The sequence below is a fragment of the Mustela erminea genome, chromosome 14 (assembly GCF_009829155.1).
Source record: "Mustela erminea isolate mMusErm1 chromosome 14, mMusErm1.Pri, whole genome shotgun sequence".
Classification (NCBI taxonomy): domain Eukaryota; kingdom Metazoa; phylum Chordata; class Mammalia; order Carnivora; family Mustelidae; genus Mustela; species Mustela erminea.
This window is the reverse complement of record NC_045627.1, coordinates 50,298,063-50,316,352: the sequence shown is the minus strand read 5'-3', so window position 1 is coordinate 50,316,352 and position 18,290 is coordinate 50,298,063. Positions and strand designations below refer to the sequence as shown.

General features: G+C 54.1%; 1 protein-coding gene across 3 annotated transcripts; it reads left to right on the top strand.

The window, feature by feature from the left end:
* Positions 1–47: 47 nt before the first annotated feature.
* MMRN2 (multimerin 2) lies at positions 48–15,362 on the top strand. 3 transcript variants are annotated; one of them, XM_032312363.1, is made up of 7 exons: positions 48–305; positions 8,370–8,498; positions 8,592–8,698; positions 8,799–8,933; positions 9,631–9,795; positions 9,952–11,676; positions 14,159–15,362. In XM_032312363.1, the coding sequence occupies exons 1-7, from the start codon at positions 142–144 to the stop codon at positions 14,542–14,544; spliced, it is 2,811 nt and encodes a 936-aa protein (XP_032168254.1). In that variant the 5' UTR covers positions 48–141; the 3' UTR covers positions 14,545–15,362. The 3 variants fall into 3 exon arrangements, with proteins under 3 accessions (XP_032168254.1, XP_032168252.1, XP_032168253.1); XM_032312361.1 differs by lacking the exon at positions 48–305 and adding an exon at positions 3,276–3,824; XM_032312362.1 differs by lacking the exon at positions 48–305 and adding an exon at positions 3,284–3,824 and having other exon boundaries at positions 8,799–8,879.
* Positions 15,363–18,290: the final 2,928 nt, after the last annotated feature.

Genomic DNA, 18,290 nt, shown 5'->3' with positions numbered 1-18,290 from the left:
CGGTGGGCCGGCCCAGGCCACTTCCTCTCTTTGTTGTCCCTGTGCTCTCTTTTCCTTCTGAGACTTAACTTGAAGACGACGTCACCCTCACCAGCAGTCTGTGGAGTCACTTGCTGCGGCTGAGCCTGCCCCACTGCGAAGATGATCCTCACACTGCTGCTTGGCCTCGGGGGACCCCTGGGCTGGGGGCTGCTGGGGGCCTCAGCCCAGGCCCCAGGTAGTGGGTTCTCGGATCCACACAATCCAAGGCCACCTGGGGCCTGGGGGGCAGAGGCTGAGGACACCGGCAGGGATCCCAGCAGACGGTAAGGAGGACCTCCACCTTGGGGGAAGTCATGTACAGGATCTGAGTCCTGGCTCAGCTAGAACAGGGTTTCTCAGGACCTCAGTCACCCATCTGTGACATGACCTCATTGTCTACCTGCTGGGCCAGCAGTGAGGCTGAGTGAGGTGCCCGGTGCCAGGCTCCTTTCAAAAGACCACTGCCAGGCAGCCCGGACTGGGCACCCCGGGAAGTTTCCTGCCTGGGCTGTGGCAGGGACTGGACCTGGAGGTTGGGCAGGAGCATTTCTTGCCACCAACCACTTAGTTGGGGTGATGAGGGGCAGTAGTTCCAGAAGTTTTCAGTTGGCTTGGCACTGGCTCCTGTTCTCTGAAGTAAGTAAACTCTGACATTTGAGCCTAGGTGAGGTGAGGCTGGCATAAGTCAGAGAAGACAGATGCTCCGGGGACTGGGTTTTTATCTGACTGTCCCGGGACTGGTGTGGGTCCTCAGGCTGGCCCTGAGGGACAGGCACCAGGACACCATTTTCCAGCTTTTCCCAGCTATTTGTCGAAGCCTGGGGCCCCCTGCCGATAAGATGCTAGGCCTGCGGTTTCCTCCTCCAGGTCCTCCACGGTCAAGAGCAGCAGGTGCTTTACTGGATCTGTCTTGGGCTAGTCCTCTTGCCAAGGGTTAGCTCAGCGAATCCTCCCAACAGTGGCAGAGGCTCAGAGAGACTAAGCCGCTGCCGCAAGATCACACAGCTGAGGAGATCTAGAACCACGATCTAAGTCTGAGACAGAGCTCATGCTTTGGTCCCTGAGCCCTCAGGGGCAGCCCCAACCCTCAGATATGCCTCATATGCCTATGGAGCCCCCGACCACACACACACACACACACACACACGCACACACGCACACACATACACACACACACCAGGCTTGGGGAGGGTGTTTATATGGATCTGGAGGGTGAGAGAGGGCAACTTACACCCACCCAGAGTCTTCCATTTGGCTCTCTGAGATTCACCATCATGATGGCTTGCAGAATGACTCTGCCTGGGACAGTTCTATACAGCTCTGACGCTTCAAGGTGAATGTGTTTGTTGGACACTTTCCCAGAAGCAGATTTGCCCACGGAGAGGAAAGAATAAGCAAGTGTAGGCCGAGTCTCGGTGAGGTCTGACAAGCGGGGCCGAGGGCCCCATCTCTGCCCCAGCACCAGGCCTCCTCGGCCCTGGGTGGTGCGGTTGATTCTCAGTGGGGGACACCACCCACCCAACTCTGATTTCAGGTCCAAGAACCAAGCCTCCCTTCCCCAAAGCCACTAGATCCATGCCCCTTTCTTTGGGCTGCCTGCTTCCTTTTGCTAAAAGGAGGCTCAGGGTTCCAGATGGATCGGAAGAAGGTAGGAGACATTCCTCTTTTTCCACACCCCCTTGGCTATGGGGAGGGACTCATGGGCTGCCCCATGGAGCTCACACATCAATTCCCTGGGGGGTCCCAGTGTGTGCAGAGCACATGCAGGTGTACATACAAGGGCGCTCCAGCCCAGGAATGCCCAGGTCCCAGGGGAACCAAGGGGTTTCCAGCAGGCCTGCTGGGCCTCCTTCCCACGACCCAGAAGTTGTGGTCCCCACAGGCCCAGCTCAGGTTGTCAAGGCCTCCGGAGGGGCTGGTGTGAAAGGAAGGAAATTCTGCTCAGTTCCTCGGGCTGATTGCTTCCCGTGCTCTGTGAAGGGAGAGGCGGAAATGCCGCTCCAGCCTCCCTCCTGCAACAGGGGGAAGGGGAGGTGGGGCCCCGCAGTATCAGGGATAAGCCCCATGGACCCTCAGCCCCTCACTGCCAGAACCAGGCCTCCCAGCCTGCATTTGCCCCACACACCTGTCTCTGGCAGGCCCTGGGAGGCCCTGGACATGGGCCCAGATGTGACTCTTTACAAGGTGAAGTTGGAACAGAACAATTTGGTGCCAGATGCCTGGTCCCAGGGTGGAGGTGGGAACTGGCTGGTGCTTCCCATGGCTCTGGGACCCCCAGCTCCGTGTGTATTTGGACTCCGTGAGGAAGAGGCTCTTTTGATGCTCCCTAGTTTTGGTGGGAGTGGGATGGAACAGGAGTCTGGGCTGTGGGCTCCTCTGAGCCAGCACGACGGAGCCTGTGATGGGGACCAAGCTGAGCCCTGGGCAAGGTGCACCGTCTTCACATTGCGGTGACAGCTCTCTCCACGCTGTGAGGCTCAGAGGGATGGGGACACCACCCAGCTCCTAAGTGACAGGTCAGAGCATTCACTGGGCTGCAAATCTCAGGTGCCTGCTGGCCTGTCTCCCCCGAGATGGGTGGTAGTGGTAGGAGAGGGAGCTCCCGGCTGTCTCCCGGCCCTGCCCGCCAGCATCAGCTTTTTCTGGCCCGCCTGCCAGCAACGTCTGTGATTTGTTGCAGCTGAGCGCTCCTGGCCCAGAGGAGTTACACACATGGCTGGAGATCACTCAGGAGCCGGGCGGAACCCAGGCCACAGGTCACGGCCATGGCAGCATTTCCTGCACCAGCTCCCGCTCTCAGAAGCCCAGGGCCCTGGGCAAACTCAGGGACCCCCCCACTCTGGACACTGAGTGGGCCTCAGGCTCCTCTGCCAAAGTCCCTTTCCTGCTCAAAGACAAAGCCCTGCAAAATTCTCCCCTGCGGTGGTCATATTCAAGGCCGCATTCAAAGTCTCAGAAAGCAAGGATGCCAAGAACACGCTCTCCTTTTCCAGGAATTGGAAGGGGTGGACAGAGGTGGGCTTCATTGGCATTGAAGTGTCCCAGTGGACAGTGGCAGCAGCACATCCATCATTCAGGAGGCTCCAGCAAACAGCCCTTTCCCTGATAGAAGCTGGCTCAGCCTCCCCCACAGCCCCTCCCTCAGTCCCAAGGGAGAAGCCAGAAGTGGGAATCTTCTCCACATTTCCAGGACTGGGGAAGGGGAAGGGCCTTGCTCAAGGTCACCGTGAATCCAGGAAGGGGAACAGGAGGGGAGGGGCCCAGGTTTCCGAGCTTCCATTAAAAGCTCCAGAGGAGTCAGCAGACACTCTCCTGACTGGGGCAAAGCCTCAGGTGGGGGCCATGTCAGAGGTCCAGGGCAGCCCAAACCCAGCTGGAGGATCCCCACACTCATTTCTAGGCTGGCCCAGGAGAGGAGGGTACAAAGAGCACGGAGTGAGAACAATGGGCGCTTCAGCGAGCCGGGCTGGGGGTTCAGGCTCGGAGGGCTAGCAGTGCAGCTGCCAGGAGCTGGAGGAAACCAAAGCAAAGGTCAGGAATGTTCCCAGGGCTTCTGGGCCAGCGGCCTGTACTATGCCAAGGGGACACGGCTGCCAAGGGAGGGGGAGCATGGGCAGGGAGAGCAGTTGGAGCCTGAGGTTTGGGCAGGTCAAGAGAGAAAGTTCCTGGGCAGGAAGGGTGGGCGGTACTGTTTCCGGTTCCAGGAGCTCGAGGTGGAAAGTCCCAGTCACTGCCTGGCAGTCTGGACCAGACCCAGCTCGCCTGGGCACAGGGCTTCTGGACCCTCCGCAGCAGTTCAGAGGGTGAGCAATGAACAGAACTTTGCTTTGAGGGGGTGTTTCTCAATGTCCACTACTGGCATTTGGAACTGGCTAATTCTTGGCTGAGGGGGTGCCGGGCCATGCTGTGTGCATTGTGACGTGTTCCACAGCTTCCTTGGTCTCTGCCCACTAGATGCCAAGTTCATGGACATCTTCCCCATGGAGGAAGTCCATTTGCCTCCCCACCCTGAGAACCACCAGTTTAGAGAAACACTTTTCTCCAGGCCCAAGACAATGTTCCAGCATTTCCATGGGGCCCAGGGTGGGAGTGGGGTGGATGCCGGAGTTTCTGGTTCTGGAACAGTCTGTGCAGGTGGCTGTCTCACCCGTGGTCCCTAAACTCTGGGCCCAGCACTTTCACCATCACTCTTTCTGTGTTGAGCAAACATTCTTTGCCTAAAATCAGAGCCAACTCCATGGGCATGTGACCTGAGCGGTCACACAGGGCGCGCCCACAGAAGGGCCCCACACTTGGTTTAATCTCTATTGTTGTCCCGCATTTTCATTTTGCACTGGACACTACAAATTATGTAGTCAGTCTCGTGTAAAGTATTTACTCTCTATCCCTTTACGGAAAAACTATGCCGACCCTCTAGGTTAGAGTCAAACCCTCTGCAATGTTGGCGCAGACAGTCAGAAGCCCCTTTGCCCACTGGTCCCCAAAGGCAATGACTTTTAACTCTTTAGGTGAATCTTTTGGCATTTACCTCTGCGTCTCTAACTAACATGTTTATATTGCTGCTTCTTGGGAAGTAGCATTATCTTTGGTTCAGCTCTCATTCCCACTCTGTACCCCAATCCCAGCACGCATGCACAGGCAGGCAAGAAGACGTGCACGAGCATACATGTGCGCACGCGCACTGCCCCTCCGCCATCCTCCCATACTATCACTTTGAGTATTTACATTTATACGACTGTGTGTGCTACTCAGAGTGGAGACTTGAAAAAAACTATGAATCCTTCCCCCATGCCCCCCCCCATTTCATATTTTTGGTCTTCCCTGGAAAACAACTGTGTTCATTTTCTTTGTTCCTCATGTCTCTGTCACTACTCAATCACGAATTCGAGTTCCAGCTGTGCTCCAGTCTGGACACTCGCCCCACACCCACTGCCCATCGCAGTGGGGCTCCCCCTCTCGAATCCCCTCTGGAACTCCTCCTGTCTCCTGAGGCCATGCTTTCCTCGTTCTTGGTTTTCTGGCTCATGTTGGTGGACGACCTCTGGCATGATGGTGCTCTGTCCTGGGCTGTGACTTAGGATGACCCACAGAGCTTGAAAATGCTGATGCTCAGACCACAACCCCAGAGATGCTTGCTTCACTGACCCAGAGTGGAGCTCAGAGGCTCTTCTTATAAAGTGCTACACAGTGGTTTTGATGAGAAGATTTGATGGCAAGATTGCAAACCACTGTTCAAGTAGTTTTCTGATGAGGGGTCCGACGGGTGGGGGGGCAAGGTTTTGAAACCTGATTTATTGAAAATGTCTTTATTCTGTGCTCTTCGCTTTGATAGATAGTTAGGCTGGGTATAGGATTCTAAATTGGAAATATTTTCCTCTATTTTTTTTTTAAGGTTTTATTTATTTATTTGAGAAAGAGAGTGTGTGTGAGCCAGGGGAGGGGCAGAGCAAGAAGGAGAGGGACAAGCAGACTTCACGCAGAGCATGGAGCCCAATTCAGGGCTTGATCTCATGCTGAGATCATGACCTGAGCTGAAACCAAGAGTCAGACTCTTGGTTTAACTGAGTTAACTGACTGAGCCACCCAGCTACCCATTCTTCACTGTGTCCTAGGTTCCAGTGTTCCTGTTGAGGAGTTCAAGGCCATTCTAAGTGCTGATGTGTGTGTGTGTGTGTGTGTGTCTTGATTTTTCTCTCTAGAAATTATAGAATTATCTTCATTTCCAGGGTTCTAAAATTTCATAATGACCTTGAGTTTATTTTCATATTATGAGCCCTTTGAATCTGAAGGTTCAAGCCCTTCACTTCTGTAATATTTGCTTGACTTTTTTTTTTTTTTAATCAATGATTTCCTTGCTCTGTTCTCTTTCTGGAACTCCTATTGTTTTGATGTTGGAATTCCAGGATCTGTTTTTCTAATCTTTCCCCTCCAGGTTTCTCTTTCTCTCTTTGCTCTTTTAGGAAAATTTCTTTAACGTCACCCTCTAACATTTCTATTAAATCTCTTTTGTATTTCTATTGTTATAGTTTTAATTTCCAAGTGTCCTTTTTGTTCTCTGAATATTCTTCTATTTTTTAAAAAAATTTTATTTATTTGACAGAGAGAGAGAGAGATCACAAGTAGGCAGAGAAGCAGGCAGAGAGAGAGGGAGGAAGCAGGCTCCCTGCTGAGGGGCTCCCTGCTACAGGGCTCAATCCCAGGACCCTGAGATCATGACCTGAGCTGAAGGCAGAGGCTTTAACCCACTGAGCCACCCAGGCGCCCCTGTTCTTCTATTTTTAAAATAGCTTCCTGTTCTTTCTTGGATGCAGTAACTTCTCTTATAGATCTGGGATTATTAACACAAATTTGAGGGACTTCTCTTCTTTGCATAGTATTGGTTTTGTCCAAGTAGATTTTTTTTTTCCAATTGCTTGTTTTTGACCTCCCTCTTTTGTACTACAGATTTTTCTCAGGAGTCATCTTGGACATCTGCCCACTCGAGAGTAGACAGACTAAGAAGCTGGTTGGAATCTGGGTGTGTGGATGGGGCTTTCTGACTTGTTTTTTCATAATATGAAAATATGCTGGGCTATTTTACTGGGGGAGCCCCTGATGTTATTGTTTTTTAGGTCTTTCCTCTTGAGTGGGGTCGTTCTCCTGATGAGCTTTTTCAGTCTGCTGCCAAAACTGGTCATCAGGCTTTGGAGAGCCAAGTAGGAAATCAGGCTGGGGGAAAAGGGGGCTCAACTTTCAAAACAGATATGATCACTCAATCTCCCTCAGTCCTCCCCCCCCACCCCTATCCCTGTGTGCCTGGTGACCCCAGGACAGAGACCAGCTCCAGAGAATAAAATCCCAGCCCAATAGCCACTCCATCTACAAGGCCCCTGAACACCGCCTCCTAATACCTGACAAGTGTGGCCATTCCTCTCCACACCCACCACCATCACCCACGGAACCTGCCAGCGTCTTCCATCTAGATCCCTGACACACTTACCTATACCTTGCCGTTTCTTGTCCTTTCTGTACCCAAGAACCAGGGTGGCTCTGTCATGTCACTTCCTTGCTCAAACCCCCTCCCCCACAACTTGCCCTGCTTTCTGAACATGGTCCAGCTCCTTGTCTGGCATCAGGCCTCCACAGCCTGGCTTATCCTTACCTCCCTAACCCAATCCCTGCATTTCAGTGGGCCATACACCTCCGTCACAGCTCCTGGCACCAAATTATCACCTCCTTCTGAAAGTCTTCCCAGGTCCTAGCACCTTCCACACCCTCTGAGATGGCCTGCTTTTCCTGGGGACCCTGGAGGGAAGATCTGTTCCTCCATATTGTCCCTGAGTGCTGCTGAGCGTTAGCCCGGCACCCAGCACCCAAGAGATGCTGAGCTGAGCTGAGCCATGGAGGTCACTGCCACTTGTAACTCTGGAGAGTTCCGTTCTCAGAGCCAATTACCCAGCAAAGGACCCTCTGACCTATTCTGCTGAGCCCATCAAGCCTGCCACTGAACCAGCGAGCTGGGGCTGTGCCAGCCATGAGCACCCCTGCTCCTGGGGATTTCTGCAACCACATGCACTGGTATAGGGCAGAGGTGGGAGAGGTTACCTCTTGGGTGTTCAGGATGCTGGCTGTGATCTCCAAACCACCCTGTAGGACCTTTACCAGAGAAGGGACTTCTCAGCTCGGCTGCTTTCTTCCACACTGCTGGAAGGTCCATTTCCTTAATGGCCATAATGGGAAGTGGCCAGGGAGCAGGTGCCATCCCTGCAGCCTGGTCTGCGGTGAGGAAAGGCGTGAGTGGTGATGGGGCAGGCCAGCAGTGTTCGGTGAGACTTGTCAGGACCCAGACCCTTGATACTCATCCACTTACCTGGAGGAGGGTGTTATAATCTCCATCTGAGCAATGGGGGAGAGGGGCCTCCCTAAGTGCCTCTTGCAAGATCACACAGCCAGAGTGTGAAACATTCGAACCCAGGACCCTCCAGCCCCAGCAGTACTATCCTGCTTTAGCTGGCACTGAGAGGAACAGTGAGAGCCTTCCCTGGCTCTGTGGTGATTTTGCTGTGTGAATTCCGGGGTGCTCCTCAGCCTCTCTGGGCTGATCCCTGTTTGAGGGGCTCCGTGGAAGGCAGTGGAGCAGGAGTCCTTGCAGGCGGTTTTGTGGAGCTCTAGTCCTGGAGTCGGGGATCAATAATGCAGAGTGCTCCCCTCTCAGGCTAATGGATTCCAGAATCCCCGGCACTGGATGGTGCAGGGAGGTGGGGGTGGTGGTGGGGGGGGAGGGCACCAGCACACAGCTGACCTCCAGGAGGGGTCCTTTGGGACTAGGGTGTGGCTCAGCAGCCCTCTCCTCTGGCTTGTTCTTCCAGGAACTGGTGCCCTTACCAGAAGTCCCGGCTGGTCACCTTTGTAGCTACTTGCAAAACAGAGAAATTCCTCGTCCACTCACAGCAGCCATGCCCACAGGGGACTCCGGACTGCCAGAAGATCAAAGTCATGTGAGTGGGGACAGGATGGGGCAAGGCAGACCATCCAACTGAAGCCGATGCTGGCTTACCCTGGAGTCACTGAGGTGGCCCCTTTCTCTCCAGGTATCGTGTGGCACACAAGCCAGTCTACCAGGTCAAGCAGAAGGTTCTGGCCTCTGTGGCCTGGAGGTGCTGCCCAGGCTTTGCAGGCCCTGACTGCCAGCATCATGGTAGGGCTCCCTGGGGCTCCCTCCCCTCTAACCTCTGACCCCAGAGGTCAGGCCATTCCTCTGACTTGTGGGGTCAACATCTGTTGCCTCCTCTCTGCAGATCCCACAGCAATCCCTGAGCCTGAAGATCTAGGTGATGGCCTCCAGGAGCCTTGGGATGGGCCAGTCGGCTTTGAACCTGGTATGCTGCTTCCCCGGAAGGTGCAGGAAGGGCAGGCAGGCAGAAAGAATCCAGGTGCCCAGGTCCCTTCTCCTCTGTTAGGGGGGTGCCATTTCGGGAAAACTCTGTGCCCAGAGTCAGCAGGGGCCCTTCTGTGGCTCTGTATCAGCCTACCCCTACACCAAGGAGGCAAGAGTCACAGGATCCTCCATTACTACCTGCTGGCTAAGCCGACACACCGTTTCCCTTGACTCCATTTTCTGGGAAAGACAGCTTCATCTCGCATCTTCCCTGCTCCTTAAATGGCACAAGATCTCATGGCCCGGAAGAAGGTTTCCCACATGCTTCCTACCAACGTCAGGAAGTCATACTACCCTTGGTCTAGAGTCAGCACAGAACCTAAGAGAACCATTGAGGAGGGCTTTCAAGGCTGGGCCACATCTGGGAAGGTGAATGAGTTTCATCACGTGAACTCCTACCTTTTGACAAGGGCTGCCTCGAATGATGAGAGGCCAAGTCCACACAGCCAAGGAGGAAAATGTGCCGTGATTGATTAGTCATGTCTGCCGTAAGTGCTAGATTGAGGGTGAGGGCTTATGTGCCATGCATTTCCCCTTCCGGAGCTAAAGGCTGCTAAGCTCCTGCTCAGAGGACATCAGCACACACCTCCTTGATATTTCCAACTGAACCTGGGAATCTCTTTCTCTGTACCTCCTGATCTGCCCAGGTCTGGGGAGTTAGACCTCAACTCGTATCTCTCATGTGTCTTCAGACCAGCCAGCTGCAGAACTCCGCAGCACTGTGGAGCGGCAGGAACATCTGCTGGGAGACGTCCAGAATGATATTCATCAGGTGGAAGACGGCCTCTCAGGCCCTTGGAAGGCCCTGGCAAGCAACCTCACAGCTGCCACGATCGAGGCAAATCAGACAGAGCCTGGTGAGTGGCAGGTTCCAGGAAGAGCCTGCTTATATCCAAGGGGATGAGAGGAAGGCCCTTATCTCAGAGGGCCATCCCCAACCCCACCACCCAGTCCTTGCCCGGGAGGGGTGTCTGCTCCCGCAGAGCTTGTGTAAGAGCGTGTCTCTGTTGCAGAGGTGCCTGGCAGATCCTTGGAGCAAGTACTACTGCCCCACCTGAACGCCTTCCTGCAGGAGCATTTCAGCCCTATTTGGAGGAGCCTTAATCAAAGCCTGCAGGGCCTCTCTCAAGCTATGAGAAACCTGTCTCTTGATGTGGAGGCCAACCAACAGGCTATCAAGGGGGTCCGGGAGAGCACGGTAGCCAGGGCTGACTTCCAGGAGCTGGGTACCAAATTCGAGAGCAAGGTCCAGGAGAATGCCCAGAAAGTGGGGCAGCTGCGGCAGGATGTGGAGGAACGCATGCACGCCCAGCACCTCTCCCTGCAGCAGTCCCTCTCCCAGGTCGAGGCAGATGTGGACACCAAGCTGAAAAGGTGCCTCAAGGCCCTGGAGCCCATGGGGGCCAACGGCAGCCTGGTCCCAGCAGCAGCAGGGGCAGGGGCCAGGCCAGAGCCCGAGAGCCTGCAGGCCAGGTTAGGCCAGCTGCAGAGGAACCTGTCGGCGCTGCATGTGGCAGCTGGCCGCAGGGAGGAGGAGTTACAGAGCACCCTGGCCGACATGAGGGCCACCCTGGCACAGCACGTGGATGAGATCAAGGAGCTATACTCAGAGTCTGACGAGACCTTCGATCAGATCAGCAAGGTGGAGCGGCAGCTGGAGGAGCTGCAGGTGAACCACACGGCGCTGCGCGAGCTGCGCGTGATCCTGATGGAGAAGTCACTGATCATGGAGGAGAACAAGGAGGAGATAGAGCGGCAGCTCCTAGAGCTCAACCTCACCCTCCAGCACCTGCAGGGCGGCCACGCCGACCTCATCAAGTACGTCAAGGACTGCAACTGCCAGAAGCTCTACTTCGACCTGGACGTCATCCGCGAGGGCCAGCGGGACACCACGCGCGCCTTGGAGGAGGCGCAGGTGAGCCTGGACGAGCGGCACGAGCGCGACGGCTCGTCGCTGCAGGCCCTGAGCGGCACGGTGGCTACGCTGTCGCAGGCGGTGGACGCGCAGCGGGCGGAGGGCGAGCGGGCGCGGGCGGACGGGGCGAGGCTGCGGAGCCAGATGCGGGCGCTGGCCGACGAGGCGAGCGCGCTGCGGACGGCGCACGGGGAGATGCGGGCCGAGGTGGGCCAGCTGCACAGCTACTTCACGGCCCTGCTGGACGACGCGCTGCGTCACGAGGCCATACTGGCTGCCCTTTTTGGGGAGGAGGTGATGGAGCAGATGGCGGAGGAGGCGCCCGACCCACTGCCTCTGAGCTACGAGCAGATCCGCGCCAGCCTGCTGGACGCAGCCACCGGGCTGCAGGAGCAGGCGCTTGCCTGGGACGCGCTGGCCGCGCGGGTGGCGGCCGTGGAGCGGGAGGCAGGGGCCGGCGGGCCCACCCCGGCGGGGCTGGCGCGGGAGCTGGAGCGCCTGGACTCCGACCTGCGGCGGATGGGCCGGTGCTGCGAGGCTTCGGGGGCCTCCTCCCTCAACAGCTCCCTCGAGGGCCTCCACGAGGCACTGGCCACCGCCCAGCGCGACTGGGAGCAGCACCGGCGCCTCTTCCATGGCCTCTTCGGAAACTTCCAAGGGCTTGTGGCTTCCAACATTAGCCTGGACCTGGGGAAGCTGCAGACCATGCTGAGCAGGAAAGGGAAGAAGCAGAAGGGTCTGGAAGCTCCCCGGAGGAGGGACAGGAAGCAAGCTGAGACTTGGGCGGATGAGCCTGTCCAGGGGCCGGTGCTTGGGAAGGCAGGTGAGTTCCCCAGCGGAGGCCATGGGGGTGGGGGGTGGGGTGGGGGTGAGGGTCTGGGTCGGCGGTCAGCTGGCTGAGTCTGGGAGGACAGGGCTATCTGCAAGCATTCTCTTCCCCTCCGAGAAGGCAGAAGGCAAGGTGAAAGAGAACGGGGTGACCAAGGGTCAGGACTACTCAGGCCCAGCTTTGCTCTGATCCCCCTTGCTTATCCCTTGCTTATACCTGAAATGTAAGCAAATGTCAGTGAGCAGGCAGAGGCCCACCATGAGATGTTTGAGGCTTGGGACACACCCCTGGCTGCCATTGCGCCTGCAGAGCTGCGGAGGAAAGCCTCCCTTTCCTGCAGGCCGCAGCCTCCAGTCCCTCCATCTCAGCTCTTCCTCTCCACCGTACTTCACCCCCTGTGTCTTTAATCAGCTCCCCTGTATACAGTATGTGAACGGGGGCTGGTGTCATCGGCCTTGGGGAGGACCCCACAAGAGGGGAATCCAGGGGAAGACCTTGGGCCCTGAAGGGAGCTCTCTGTGCTGACATAGTTGACCCCTCTTGCTGCTCCATGCCAGGTCCCTGCAGTGCCTGTCTTGGGCTTTTCCATGTTGAGTCGTCTTAACATGGGAGAACCACTACCTCCATCAAAGGGTTGCTATGAAGACTAACAGATACATTTACCAAGTACCTGTCACAAGCTACTACATTTAGTAGAAACCAGTCAGTGCTTTCCCATTTCCCCAGCATTTTCAGGGCCGAGGCTCTGTCTGTCTGCACTAACTCTTCCATCTTTTTTCCTTCTGCGAGTGATGCAAGGCCCCAACTGCCTGATGGTTTAGGCATCTGAGTGGACCACTGCAGTGTTTTGTTACTTCAAAAAAAATTTCCCCTTAAAAATAAAAATTCCCGCTGCTTTGTCTTGTAGAAGGGCCATAGGTCTTGAATTTGTGCCCTGCATGGTGGCGCACTCTCAGTTTACCTGCTAGCAAATCAGTGAAGCGCGGCGTTTGGGCCTTCTGAGGGGCCGGTGGGCTGGACTGGTAGGGTCTGCCTGGAAAGCCGGGCTCGGAGCTGCGGGCAGGCGGGAGGCAACCGGTGGAGAGAGAGCCAAGTACCGGCAGAGGGCGCGCTGGGCGGGCATCCCTTGGGCTGGGCGAGCGCCCCACCTCCTGGCTGCTGGGGGAACTGCAGAGCCAGCCGCCGGCCTTGGACAGGACACACTCTTACTACAAATGGGAAAGCTATTCAACACTCCAGTTCTCAGAAAAATCTTCCAGAACTAAAGAAGAGCAAAATTTTGACACTCACAAGTCTATTTCTGGACCGGGAGCCAAAGAGCTGGGGCTCTAGGTGGGATTAAGGCACAAATCACAATGCAAATTGCCCCTCCTTTAGGCGTTGCTTGGTTTTATCCCCTAAGAAATGGGGAGTTTGGTCTCAACCAAGGGACACAGAGAGAGAGAGAGATACAGAGAGACGCACAGAGAGTTGAGGGAGCACATGTGAAACATGACCTCATCGGTGCCAAGGCCAGGGTCATGGGCAGAACCTCCCTGGGACGCACCCTTCCCATTTTCTAGCTCTGTCCCACCCCCCCCAGGCCCCCGGGAGTCATGGCCAGGCAGCGGGGTTGGCTCCTTCCTCACTGTACACTCGCCATCTGCATGGAAAGGCTCAGTCTGCCTCCATGCCTCCTGGAGGGCCCCCCACCTGTGTTCTCTTGGTCTTGCTTGTCCTCCTATGGCTGGCTAAAATGCTTCTGTATGTGGGAAGAACACCAGAAACCAGGAGGTCCAAGGACAGCTCCCAGTGTGGTCACTTATTATGAGCAAGCTTTCCCTTTCTGGGTTGGTTTCTCCATCTGTAATCCCAGGACTCTGTGCAACAGTTTGAAAGCATTAAGATGACCAGCTTGAAGAGCCTTCCTGTCCGGGCCCACCTGCTCTCCTCCCTCTAAGGTCCTGTGCCAGACATCCAGTAGGAAGGATCCTTCGGTGTTCTTTCATTCTCTCACCAGCGTTCGCATTATTACCTGGAGGATAGGTAGTATCTTCTCTCTTGCCCTTGCGTAGCTTAAGATCCCCGGTAGGTGGCAGGAGTATGAGAGTCAGAGACCTGGGTTCCTGCCCCGCCTTGCCATGGGCAAGCCACACAGCTTTGGAGGAGTTAAGCACTCAAGACTTAAGGTTTCCTCAGAGGAGGGGCACTTACCTCCCAGGATGTTGGCAGGAAAAGGGAACAAATGAGAAAGTGCTTTTGAAAAATGTCACTCTTAGAGATGACAGATTTGTATCTCCCTTCCTCTCAGTGGCCCAGGGAATGTGGGCCAGTTGGCTCCCCCCCTCTGAGGCTGCTATCAGGAATACCTAGGTTATCTGGAAATAGTGACCTATTCCTACTGTTCATAAGGTATGAGAAAGGCAGATCTCAGGGTTTGATTTCCCATCCAGGGGAGTGAGAGACCGTCACTGAGCACTTTCCTCCTGCATTCCAGGCTCCCCTGTGGCCTTCTATGCCGGCTTTTCAGAGGGCACAGCCTCGCTGCAGACTGTGAAGTTCAACGCTACTTACATCAACATCGGCAGCAGCTACTTCCCTGAACACGGCTACTTCCGAGCCCCTGAGCGTGGAGTCTATCTGTTCGCAGTGAGCGTTGAATTTGGCCCAGGGCCGGGCACCGGGCAGCTGGTGTTTGGAGGTCACCATCAGACCCCTGTCAGTTCCACCGAGGAGCGGAGGGGTGGAAGCACGGCCACGACCTTCACTATGGCCGAGCTGCAGAAAGGCGAGAGAGTGTGGTTTGAGTTAACCCAGGGATCAATCATCAAGAGAAACCCACCGGGCACAGCATTTGGGGGATTCCTGATGTTCAAAACCTGAACGCCAGGCACAGCCCTGACCAGATGTCGTGGACTCGCCCAGCTCTCCTTGGCCTATAGCTCTGGCCAGGGTTGGTCTGGAGACCATCCAGTTGGTCTAGTTCTTCCTAGAAAACTTCTGCAAAGACGATGCAGTATATGTGGCCTTCCTCTAGATGCTCTGAGTTTGGCTATTTCTTAATGACAAGAACTGGAATGCTTCTGTCTGGGCAGGACCTGGCCCTGGGAAGCGTGAGCCTGAGCTTGGAGCGCCTCCTGACGCAGTATGGCGTCGTGCGCTCCAGATCCTCACCACACCCTGGGTCCTACAGCTTCTCTGGTGTGTTGCTCCTCCTGTGGTTGGAAACTTTAGACCTTTCTCCCACCTCTTCTCCCTAATCTTATTCTAGAAAAGTATTCCTCCCTGGAAGGAGTCTGCTTAAAATGGAGGTGACATTTTGGATACTGTTGGAAACCAGTCTCTACCCGCTCCAGGGCAGGAGGAGAAAACCGACCTATTTGGCCTCTCTTAGAAATAGGCACAAGGGCCTCGTTGAGGAAACAAAATTTTATTTCCTTCAGTTTTGGCCCTTCCTTGAATTTATCTATAACTTAGTTTCACTTATTTTTTTCCTTGCCTCCGCAAGACAGAGGCCAAGACAGGCCAGACAAGAACTAAAACGTGTGCAGCCTTCGACATGTTTACTCCCACTCGCTGATGACCATCCTTATTCTTATTAGCATCTCTCACCAGGAAGGAGGCTGAGGGAGGAAGTGAAGAACGACTGTCGGGGTTTCCCTTGGCGATGGTCAGCTCTGGAATAAAGCAGCGCCCTTCAAGTCTCTGCCTCGTTTATTTATGGAACACAAAAGGATTTGGTAAAGGAGGTAGAACTATGGGACAAAATGAAACTATTTGGGATAAATCATGACTCTCATGACTCCAGGCTGTATTTGACTTCACAGTCCCGTAAGTTCTACATGCAGGGCCCCCCCAGCGGGCAGTGGTGTGAATACTGGATGAGACAGCCACCCTTGGAGTTGCAGCTGTTCCCCCCAATATCAACATAGGGTTTTCAAAGCATTACAGATCCTAGAGCCAACAGGCTTGAGAAAGCAGCCATCTAGTTGTAAGGACATGTTTGTGTTTTGGTAGTTAGGTATCCAACGTGTGTCAAACATTTCTTCTCCATTACAAAATCGGATTGGAGGGGCATCTGGGTGACTCAGTGGGTTCAAGCCTCTGCCTTCGGCTCAGGTCATGATCTCAGGGTCCTGGGATTGAGCCTCACTCATCGGGCTCTCTGCTCAGCAGGGAGCCTGCTTCCCCTTCTTTCTCTGCCTGCCTCTGGCTACTTGTGATCTCTCTCTGTCAAAAAATAAAATCTTTAAAAAAAAATCGGATTGGACTGGGTAGTGGAAAAGGACAGGAGGGGCGCCTGGGTGGCTCAGTGTGTTAAAGCCTCTGCCTTCGGCTCAGGTCATGATCCCAGCGTCCTGGGATCGAGCCCCGCATGCTCCCTCCCCTCTCTCTGCCTGCCTCTCTGCCTACTTGTGATCTCTCTCTGTCAAATAAATAAAATCTTTAAAAAAGAAAAAGGACAGGAGTTGGTTGTCAGGGTTAACAAGGGTCTCAGCCCTTCTTCTTGTTTCCTAACGGTCATTAATTCAAACAGTTTTCCTTCGGAATTTACTTACCACTCAGCTTTGTGTGCTCAATATGTTAAAACATTAGCGTTACGAGTGTGCCAGGCTACTCTGCTGCTAACAGGAAATCACCATGTCTTGAACTTTTTCCTTCTGTAGTATGAGGTGGCTAGTCTAATAGCTTTCATTAAGTATCTTGGTGTTTTATGATCTTGACCACAGGTTTGACTCTGGCCTTCCTGCCCTTCCCTTTAGCTGGGGCCTCTTGCCCAGTGCAACTTTCAGTTGCTGAGACTGATGCCAACCCAAGCCACGATGTATTGGGGCCATTCCCGACCGAAGGTTGGAAAGCTGGTAGCCTGTTGCCCTTGTTGCAAGAAAGACCTTGCTGCGTCTTCCTTCTGCTCTATCTCACTCTTACTGGTCAAGCTATATGAGGGTGGTGTGGTCTTCCCATGTATGATTTTCATTCAGAATGGATTGCACGTAATAAACAGAGTGCATTGATCTCCGTATGGGGCACACGCCCTCCCCTGCTCATGGGGCTGGTGCTCTTAAAAGGGTTATAAATGCAAGAGTCAACTGGTAAACTCTGCCAGCAGCATGGATGAGTCGCTCCAGAAGTTTCTGGGATGAGCACGAGAGAAACAATGGTTCTTTTAAATAGGAGGCTTTCCATTTAACAAAAGCAATTTCACAAAACCTTAATATCCAGTTTAAGCGCAAATTTCCCATTTAAACACTTCTATAATGAGCACACCAGATAAACAAGGATTCTAAAGTTCACTTGACAGGTTTCTTATCTCCACTCAGTCATGTAATATCTCTGGGTGCAGACTCTTTGCCAGTGCCCCCCAGAATGACTCCCCTGTTACCCAAGCCAATGTTAAGACCACCCTTCACTGGTGGCATCCAGAACCAGGCAATGGACTGAGCTCAGAGTGGTATCATACATCCCCAAATCTGATGGAAAAATGGATTCAGAAATAATATTCAAAAATAAGAAAGTGTGCCATAAGCCAATCAGAAAATTTTCATTTTTCATTTCTGAAAAGTGGGAAGTAGAAGGGATCAAGTATAAAATGAAATAGCCAAAGGAAACCATAACCCCAAACATTTGAGGCTGTTGGAGATGGGAGCGATTTCAGGGGAACCCCAAACTCAGCCCCTAACATGCTTGTGGGGATGAGCAGGTGAGCAGCCTGGGGGCAGCTAGCAGTTGGTCCCAGCTGTCGCTCGCCATGCTAAGCGGCCAGCCGCGGGGGCCTCTGTCTGGAGCTGGGCAGTGCAGGCCCATCCTGGGTCCCTGGCTGCAGGCAGCTGCAGACTCTCCAGAGACCGGAAGCTTCCAGATAACACAGATGACCTCAGCAAAGTCAAGGCCCATGGTAGTCAATCCAGAGATGTGTCCCCACACTCTACGACCTAACGTCACAGTAACACCTGAACTCTGCTTTTATTTCAGAAACAGCCCGTGTTTTAGGAACATCGTGGAGAAGATATTTATGTTCTATAAGAAATGTTTCTGAAAGCCCTCCCTCATGCAGGTGCCACTCCGCGGGTGTCCCACATTTGTCTTGAAAACAGCCACGACTCCAGCCCAGCTCTAGCCCGAGTAGGAGTCCTCCATCCTCTGTCAAGAATGCTCCCCCAAACTTGGTCTAACAATGACAAAACTCTCTGGGAGCGGGGAGGGAGGTAAATACATGGGGGCGGGGCAGGGGGGGGACGGAGATGCAGGAGAGCCGAAGTCCTAGGCAAGAAGAAAGGAACACTTCCTAATTTTTCTGCTCTAACAAACCACTGTTCCCCATCACTTCTTGATAAAAACAGGAAGCCACAGGACACAGAACTGAGGGGAGCAGGGGCTCACCAAATACAAAGACAAGCAGCTATGCCAAATATTTGTGGGAAACTAGTGTCGTGAAGAAGAGGATCCAAAACTAAAAAAAAAAAAAAAACCAAAGATTTTGGACTATACAAGTCTCTAGAAATGACACAGGAAACTGGAAATCTTATTTGCCACTCAGATCCCAGTCTCTAAACACCGTTCTCCTGAGGGAATCGAGAGCCTTGGGGAAATGGTTGACTCCATGGCTGGGGTGAGGAAAGTACCAGATA

What these genes read in the sequence shown, in the direction of transcription:
- MMRN2 (XM_032312361.1), top strand. Translation starts at nt 3,595, where the DNA reads ATGCCAAGGGGACACGGCTGCCAAGGGAGGGGGAGCATGGGCAGGGAG. An exon ending in GGCAGGCAGAAAGAATCCAG is followed by an intron (nt 8,934 to 9,630) that starts GTGCCCAGGTCC and finishes ATGTGTCTTCAG; the next exon opens with ACCAGCCAGCTGCAGAACTC. An exon ending in GGCAAATCAGACAGAGCCTG is followed by an intron (nt 9,796 to 9,951) that starts GTGAGTGGCAGG and finishes TCTCTGTTGCAG; the next exon opens with AGGTGCCTGGCAGATCCTTG.